The 9352-nt window shown below is 42.3% G+C and overlaps 1 protein-coding gene across 1 annotated transcript; it reads left to right on the top strand.

Moving 5' to 3' along the window:
* Positions 1–510: 510 nt before the first annotated feature.
* Positions 511–2385, top strand: LOC311610527 (uncharacterized protein). The gene is made up of 3 exons (XM_084861863.1): positions 511–566; positions 1736–2171; positions 2296–2385. The coding sequence occupies exons 1-3, from the start codon at positions 533–535 to the stop codon at positions 2366–2368; spliced, it is 543 nt and encodes a 180-aa protein (XP_084717989.1). The 5' UTR covers positions 511–532; the 3' UTR covers positions 2369–2385.
* Positions 2386–9352: the final 6967 nt, after the last annotated feature.

The raw sequence follows: 9352 nt of genomic DNA, 5'->3' as shown, positions 1-9352 counted from the left end.
AAATTGCTAACTGTCCTTCTCATGGATGAGGGCGGTAGGGGAGGTGAAGAGTGTAAGGGACAACTCTACGACTTTTCTGGTCACTTTGTGATAAGAAATGCTCCCAAGGCTGTGGTTATGGCATTTATCCCATGTAATAGTCAAGTCTCTGGAAGTAAATTAAAGTTGGGACTCCTTTCTCTCTGGTCTTGCACTCCTCACACTCCCCTCCCATCCCCCACCCCACCCCACCCCAGCTTGCTGTGCTCTGATCCCTTCAGAGTCAGAGCATGAGAGATGATACACAAAGGCACAACAAAGTCTATGTGGCCAGGAGTCATGAGCAGAGACACTACTCTCTAGGACTTTTCTGGAATTTTGAAAGACTCAGTGCTGAGCGTCCTCTCTGGTATATGTTTTTATTTCAGCTGTTTTTACTTAATCAACATCTAGTATTATCTTCTAATAGATCTGATTAGCCCTCGGGCAGCCCTGTGGATAGCACCTAAGAGGACTCCGCACACAGATCATGTCTAAACCATGAGAAGAATTCATGCATCATCTACCCCCACATTTGCACTCCAAAGGTATGCATACACCTTATCTCAATTTAACCATGAACAGCTAGTCAGGCTATCTCATGACCCTTGGTTTTATTCAGCAAAAATATACATCAGGCCACTGATCTCCAAACTCCAGGGGCTACGTATCAAGCTCCCCAGGTGGCATGTTGAAGCCTCTCTTACTAGGTTTGAACAAGGGGGCAAGCAACCTCCTTTCCTCTGTGGTGCTCTTTCCAAAGGTTTAGAGATGCTCTTACATCCCTTTGATGCGCTCAATATGAGGGAAAGGGTTTAACAATCACTAAGTTTCTCAGCCACTTCTTTTTCTTTTTCTTTTCTGTTTTGCCAATTCTGTGTGGTGGTCTGCCTCACAAACTCACTTGTGATGCTTGCTATTTATTATCTTAAATTCTTAGGAGAATTTCCATGTTAACACCATACTGCACTTTAGCAATGGAAGAAAGGCCTCGTGCAGGAGGGGTACAGGCTGGCATGCTTCTCCAGGATGGCTCTTCCAGGGTCATTATTTGTTCACCATCTTCCATCGTCTCCCCTTTGTCTCTGTCGGTCAGCACACCAGGGCCGAGCTCAGAGCCCCGATCTCCGATCTCCGACAGAGGACAGGGCCCAGCGACCCTCCCATCTTGCCTCACAGACCAAGCTCTGGTGGAGCAGAGGACACTTGCTTTTAGGGCGCCTCCAGCCAGCACGAAGGGCGCTGTCCAGACCTCGGTGCTGAAACATCTCTGCTCTCTGCCCTCTGCAGAACAGAGCCTCCCCTGCCACAGCCTCCATTTCACCCGAATGGCCTTCCACCCCTCCACCGGGGCCATAGGGACCCAACAATCTGCAGCGATCCTTGGCAGCTGCCCCAGATCTTCCGGCCTTTGAACCAGAATCTTATCGGAAGCCAACCTTCCCCTACGAGGCCGAGGGCCAAGTCTCTGCCAGAGGCTCGCAGGGTGAAAAAGGGAGGAGATCCCAGTCCACTTTTCCTGGAAGAGGTGGGGACATCTTCACTGACAGCTCAGACCTGAGTGCTGAGATGGGGAATGGCCCAAGGGAGCCCCTCCCAATCCTTTCCTTAGGCTCAAATAACCCCTAAATTCCTCACATGCACATCTTCATGAAGATAACCCCTCTCTAGTCTGGGCGACTCCCAGCTGCATAGACGGTCTGTTCTCTGCCCCCAGGTCCTGTCCGGGAGAAGTGTCCAGGCGTCCTACTCAAGGACAGAGCAACCTTGGATCAGGAATCTGGCCTTTACGATGGAGATGGCAACATTGCCCTGGAAGTTTTGCAGAATCTGGATGGCAATGGTGCTGGGGAGCACGAAGAAGCTGGACACAGCTCAATGGGGCAGCAGCCAGTTCTGAAAAGAAGGGCCAGAGGAAACCAGAATGGACAGCCAGATGGGCGCTGGTGGCCACAACCAAACCTTCATGGGGCTACCCAGCTCCCCTCACCCGGCTGCTCCCCAGCCGCCATTGCAGCAGCCGAGGAGCCTCATACCCCCTTAAGCAATAAAGGGGTCACTTCGGGACCAGAGGGAGACAAGGTCATGGTGGAGGAAACAGGCTTTGAGGGGTCATCCTCGCAGAGCCTGCACCCGGCCCTCAGGTGGCTGAGGTGAGGGTCCTATCTTAGGGGAGCGGGGAGGGACCTTGCCTGGTGCTCTGCAGGCCCCATTCCAGGACGGCTCATAAGGGGGAGTATCACTCTGCTTACTGAAGCATGTTTCTGGACCTTGCAGCCTAAACCCCTCCTTGCCCAGGAGACCAGCTAGTATGGGAAGAGGGACTGATACCAGCCGTAGAGATAATTGAAGTCTTTATCTTCATCTACATGGATCATGTTCAGGACACGTGGGCATAGCCAAATTCCTTGAGGGAAAAATACCTTGATATCCATCCATTGATAGATGGTAGGTTTGAAATATATTGTTTTGTTACATCTTAACACAGACCACATTAAATTTAATTTATTTTTATTTTTGTTTTTTCCCCACTCCTGACTTCATTGTGTAGCTGATCCCCTTGTGATTTTAATGCCCCTAGTATTTTTGGCAGCTGAAATGAAATAATTTAATTCTTAATTAAGATGTAGGTATAGGTTTTAATTAAATGTTTCTATTGCTTTATTTGTCGTGTAGCTTATAGTCAAAGATTAAGAAAGTATGTGAATCATGTTCTAAAGACCTGCCTGTAAACCAAGTTCCAGGAGAAACACTTGAGAGTACACCTTGCATGAGAGAATAAAAAAATATAGCTAGTTAAGTGCAAAACAATGATAGCTTCAAAAATAACAAGATCGCAAGATGTCTCATTTCTGCCTTTTGCTTTAAAGATAATGTCACTGACACACAATTATGAGATATTTCTCAGAATCTTGATTCTTCAATCCAACACCCTTGTTATGACAATAAGATTTTGTGTTGCTGGTGTACTGTTTCTTTGTCAGGTAGGAAAGATAACTCCAGGGCCACAAAAACAATTTATGAATTTTTTTTCAAAAAAATGTCTAAATTTTCTGGATGCAGCTGTTGATGCCCAGGAGTCTGGGATATGATTTGGCAACAATTATGGTATAATTGAAAAATCACTCAGTAAAGTTTTGACAGCCATTTTAGTTGAATACTTGGCCAATGCCATTCAGTGCCATAATATGGTTAACTCAACCCTTTGAATCTGAGTTGCCAAAGTGGAGCAACTCATCAGATTATGTTCATTGAGATTGTATATGAAATTTTAAAATATATTTTTATTTATTTCAGAGAGGAAGGGAGAGTGAGAGATAGAAACATCAATGATGAGAGAGAATCATTGATCATTGAGCTGCCTTTTGCATGCGCCACACCTGGGATCAAGCCCAGAACCCAGGCATGTGCCCTTGGCCAGAATCAAACCTGGGACCCATTAGTCTGAAGGCTGACACTCTATTCACTGAGCCAAACCAGCTAGGGCTGTACATGAATTTGCTCATCTAATCCTCAAAGTAAACCTACTCTTAAGGATTAGTTACCTACTTAGAAATGAGAACTACAGTTCAGAGAGAATGGCGATATAATAGAATTACATGGCAAAACTATAAGATGGCTAGAATTGGAGTCTCACTCTTTCCTTTTTAAAAAAAGGGGGGGGTTCTAAACATGTTTGAAGTTCAAATTCCTAAATTCAAATTTGAAGTTCAAATTTTTAAACAATATGCATCAGGCTAGGTTATAGTACACTGGATTTTCTCCTCTCAACTCAATTATCTGGAATCCTTCTCTCTAATTATGAGCTCCTTTTATCTTATTCACACAATCACGGTCCATGCCTGGTTCTCTTGGTACATGGGAACTCAGTGCACTGAATCCACATTTCATGTATGAGACCCCAGTTGAATTCATATACTAGTTTTAACATATACAATACCCTCCTCATCTGTGGAGGATACATTCCAAGACCTCAGTGGATGCCTGAAACCAAGAAGAGTATCAAACCCTGTATACACTGTTTTTCCCATACATCATACCTATGATAAAGCTTAATTTGTAAATTAGGTACAACAATCCTATAAAATAAAAACTTAATATGCAATCGCAAGGAAAGGAAAATCATTTGGGCAAAAAATGAAAAAGGATCGCAAGTCAAATTTATAGGAAAGATTCCTTTATTAACTTCCAGTTGAGAATATGTTTGTATATTTTCAGAAAACAACTCTGAGACCATGTGGATTCCTGCAACAGAAAGGAATTGGTAAGACTATTCCAGCCATGAAGACAGAAGAGAAGCAGTCCAGCGATGGAAGACGCTGACGACGCCTTGCCATAATAGCAGTCAGCAGCTGTGTGCCACTGCAGGTCGCCCAGGACCAAACCAGGGAGAGTCCAACCTGCAATACCACTATCTGTCCACCATCCAGATACCATGGCTGACATGTGCACATAAGGAGCTGTTTGACATTCAAATTGGGTCTCAAAGGAACTGTTGGCCAGAAAGGAACTCACTATAGACTGATTTGCCTCTCAGCATAACCATACATATTGCTTGTCTCATTTTCAGTTCTTATAAGTGTATTTCTATTAGCACATGACCTCACTCATCTAGGGGAAATGATGATCAACATGGACTGATGAACAAGAACAGACCCAGAGTCAAGGAAGTATAGATCATATTGTCAGATCTCAGAGAGAAGGTAGGGGAAGGTAGGAATAAGGGGGAGAGATCAACCAAAGGACTTGTGTGCATGCATATGAGCCTAACCAGTGGTCACAGACAACAGGGGAGTGGGGGTATGCATGGGGCAGGGTTTGGAATGGGAATTGGGGAGATGAGGACAAATCATCAATAAAGAATTTTTTTTAAAAAAATCAGTAAAGAAATTTTTTTTTTAATCATTCAGTGGGGGAGGGGGGAAAGCTTAATATGCAAATTAACCAAACAAGAGAACAACCAGTGGAATGACTGGTCACTATGACACACACTGACCACCAGGGAGCAGGTGCTCAATGCAGGAGCTGCCCCCAGGCCAGACAAGATGGGGGGGGGGGGTGTTCCTTGATTGCCCCACCAGTCACCCCACAGAGGTAGGTGACTGATGGTGGTGGCGAAGTGGGATGGCAAGAGATTTCATCACGCTACTGAGAACAGCGCACAATTTAAACTTTGTGAATTGTTCATTTCTGAAATTTTACATTTGTTTCAGACTGTGGTGGTTGTGGTAACTGAAACTGTGAAAAGTGAAACCATGGATGGGGATCTACTGTATACACCAAGACCAACAATCCTCATGTCCTTCCCACCTTCCCCCTCATCTGCTGATCGACCCCAATCCCAGGTACTCCAATTGCTTCCTATTCCATGGCTTCATCAGGCCCAGCACAGGACTGGCTAATCATCCTGGTCTACACATAGAGTCACAAACCTCTACTTGTCTTTCCAATACATCAGGCAATCCCAACATCGAGCTCAGAAATCAATAGGCTCCATGAATATCTCCCACATGCTCTATGCATTTTGAGTGTTATATGTCTCATCTTCCCCCTGATTTTTTACTACACAGAATAGATGATTTAACAAAATATCTCAGCTCATTGTTATAAAATATACAAATATCCCTTCTTTGTTTACTCTTCTCATTAAAACTGAAGAGTGATGCCTTCCCCTAGCTATGTTCAATTTTTCTAATTTACACCTATAGTCCTATGAATTTCATGTTATTAATTACAAATCAACCTCTCCATCACTTTACCATCTGCTTTCTCATCTTAAACTCACTATTTTTTATCTTAAAAAGAAAATTCCTCGTCACATCTTTCTATAGCTCCAGTCCTACCCCTTTCTTCCTCTTATGAGACTAAATGTTCAGTCACATTTCCTCAAATCTCCAACCTTTAACTTCCAGTTTCACTGATCTCCTCATACATAAATCTTGCTGTGATCACCATGGTCATTCCATAAATAAGCCCAATGAGTGTTTGTCTTCATTTACTTGGAAATAAAGAATAATTGGACCATGACCTCCTTTTGAGATCATTCTTTTTCCCAGAGTCTTCTGACATCTCAGGCTCTGACTATCTTCAAACTACTATACATACTTCCTTCCGGTGTCCTTTGCAAGTTCCTCCTCAAAAGTACTAGTTGAAACACCCCAAGTCTCAGTTCCAGCTCCTGTACTCTCCTTTGCCTGTACACTGTCTTAGAACTCTTCTGCATTTCTTCTGTTGCTTCAGTTTCCTTCATTGTTATATCTAGTAAAAATGTCTCAAGATTCATGTCTACTTATTGTGGTGATCACTTCATGAGGTACATAAATGATTAATCACTATGTTGTATACCTGAAACTAATATAATATTGTACATCAATGATAATTTTAAAGATAAATAAAAATTAAAACATTCTACTTGCAGCCCTAGCTGATTTGGCTCAGTGGATAGAGCATCTGCCTGTGGACTGAAAGATCCAGGTTTGATTCCCATCAAGGGCACATGCCCAGGTTGCAGGCTTGATCCGGGGGGGGGGGGGGGGGGGGGTGCAGAGGCAGCCAATCAATGATTCTTTCTCCTCATTGATGTTTCTGTCTCTTTCTCTCTCTTTCCCTTCTTCTCTGAAATAAAAATATATATTTTTTAAAAACATTCTAGCCGAAACCAGTTTGGCTCAGTGGATAGAGCATTGGTCTGTGGACTGAAAGGTCCCAGGTTCGATTCCGGTCAAGGGCATCAAGGGCATGTACATTGATTGCGGCACATCCTTGGTGGGGGGTGTGTAGGAAGCAGCTGGTCAATGTCTCTCTCATCGATGTTTCTAGCTCTCTATCCCTCTCCCTTCCTCTCTGTGAAAAATCAATAAAATATTTTTTTTTAATTCTACTTGAATGTGTTACAGGAAGTTAAAAGGAAATATATCTCAAACTGCAGCCCAGAACTTCTTCCTCAAATAAAAATTACTTTTCCTCTTGTCTCCAATTTCAAATAAGCTCCACTAAATACCTAGTAATTAACCTTTGACCAACCTCTCAAAACACAGAAATACAATCAAGCATTGCTGTTATTTCTATAATCAGCAGTTAATTTCCACAGCACCACCCACATAACTCCCACCCACAGTCATAATGCTCAGGCTTAATTTAAACATCAAGTCTTCAGTGCAATCATTGGTACTGAAATTTAAAAGATAATGTTTCAATCTCCAAACCCTGATTAACAAATTTTGCTGAGCTCTTTTCCACATAAGGAAGTGGATTTGTGGAAATGTTAACACCACTAGTTACAATAGGGCTCCTGCAAAAGAGAAGGCTGAATTAATGGACAATTACTTAAGACTAGAGGCCGGATGCATGAAATTCGTGCAAGAGTAGGCCTTCCTTCCCTGGCTGCTGGCATCGGCTTCCCTCTGGCACCCAGGACCCCAGGCTTCCCTCTGGCCACCAGTAGGCACCTGGGACCCGGGCTTCCCTCACAGCCCCGGCTTCATGTGAAAGATCATCTGGAAGGATATCTATCTAATTAGGATATTACTCTTTTATTATTATAGATTGTCACTGGGTCATGAGAAATTGTATAACATGTCACTTGTCTAAAGTGAAAATGAAATAAAGAAAGAATATGTTTTTTTAAATATTATTAATGAGTTTGCTACCATTAAAGCCAGGAGAGTAAATGTATGATCAATTTTCTTGGGGTTTAAATTAAACTTTTAAAAATTATTTTTAACGCTCCTGCATTACAATATTGTCTTTTTTCAAGTACTTTAAAACTACAAGGAAATGAAACCTTAAGTTTCTTATGAAAGCATGCCAGAGGAGCGCTCGTTTCTTCCCTGCTCACTTGGGGCTCCGATGGGACTGGAAGGAAACCACACTGCCCGTGCCTCTCACCACCGCCTGCGGTTCTTTCTCTCAACTACACAAAATGCTTCCTCAAGTTGCGAACATGGCTTTTGTAAAAGGTCTGATAAAATATTTCATGAGAAAGAAGAAAATAAAACAGGAACATTTCAGAAAATGAAAGCTGCTGCGTTCGGTATTAAAGAAAAAAAAAAAAATTTCTAAAGAAGCCGGGGCCAAAGCTCCCTCCTCAGCTCACAGGAGCAGACACCAAGGGCTTTACCCCAAAGACCCCGCCGCAAATCTGCAAGCCAGTCATTAAGAGTGGGCTCGCGCGTCCTCTTCTGGCTCTGGAGGCGCAGCGCAGGGGGTTTTGCGTTCACTCTGATGGCCGTGTGCCCCCTGCCGGCCGCCTGCTGAAAGACTGGACTAGAATTATCCATTTCATTTAAATTAGCTCATTTGTGAGCATACGTTATTCACAGTATTCTCTTGTAATCTTTTTTTTTTTTTTCTATTTGGCTTCTTTGAATATTTTTTAATTTTTAACTTTTTAATGATTCAAAATTTAAAGGTACAAAGGTTATGTATGCATTGAAGAGTTTCTTCCCACTGCTATCCCACCAAGCAGCCTGCTATCCCCTCAAAAGGCAACAGATGTTAGCAGTGTCTTTGTATCCTTCCAGAGATTTTATCTAGGTACAAGCAAATAAATGTGCGTGTTTTTCTTACCCCCATCTTTTGCATAAATAGTAGTATAGGATGCACATTGTTGTGCAATTTTTTAAGACTTAAAAATATAATAACTAGGTATCAGTACCTGGAAAACACTCTTAGTCATGAAGGGCTTACTCGGTGTTCACAGTATTTCGATTTATTTAATCAGTCCTATGTTATTGGACATTTAGCTTGTTGCCCATTGATTGCTACTCCAAACAATGCAACTGTTAAAATCCTATTGCATCATATCAGGAGCCACATATTGTTAGGTTGTTTCTTTTGTGTGTGTGTGTGTGTGTGTGTGTATGATAAACTTGATCAGTGGGTTTAATAGTAGTCAGCCCGATCCATTGTTTCTATAGTTCTCCTTTAGAGAGATCTCTTCATATTTTCTCCAGCCTTTTGCTAAATTTTAGCAGCCATTGGTGATCTTACTTAGATCCATTATTTTACCAACATTCACATTATGGGTGTGCCAGAAGAAAGTAAATAATAAAGATTAGAGCAGAAATAAATAATATAGGGACTAAAAAATACAAAAAGCAATGGTTCTTTGAAAGGATGAACAAAATTGATGAACCATTAGCCAGATTCACCAAGAAACAAAGAGAGAGGACCAAAATAAATATCATCAGAAATGAAAGTGGAAAGTAACCACTGACACCACAGAAATACAAAGGATTTTAAGGAAATACTATGAACAACTATGTGCCAACAAGCTGGACCATGATTAATGAAAGGGGGCACACTGAATCAGGAAGAATCAGAAAACCTGAAT

Source organism: Pipistrellus hanaki (assembly GCF_964339955.1).
Source record: "Pipistrellus hanaki genome assembly, chromosome: 16".
NCBI lineage: Eukaryota > Metazoa > Chordata > Mammalia > Chiroptera > Vespertilionidae > Pipistrellus > Pipistrellus hanaki.
The sequence above is the reverse complement of the archived record's forward strand: the minus strand, read 5'-3'. Positions and strand labels throughout refer to the sequence as shown.

Bases quoted from the DNA above. Each gene is read 5' to 3' on its own strand.
- LOC311610527 (XM_084861863.1), top strand. From the start codon at position 533: ATGCATCATCTACCCCCACATTTGCACTCCAAAG. The intron at 567-1,735 runs GTATGCATACAC...CTCTGCCCCCAG, and splicing joins CCCACATTTGCACTCCAAAG to GTCCTGTCCGGGAGAAGTGT. The intron at 2,172-2,295 runs GTGAGGGTCCTA...TGGACCTTGCAG, and splicing joins CCGGCCCTCAGGTGGCTGAG to CCTAAACCCCTCCTTGCCCA.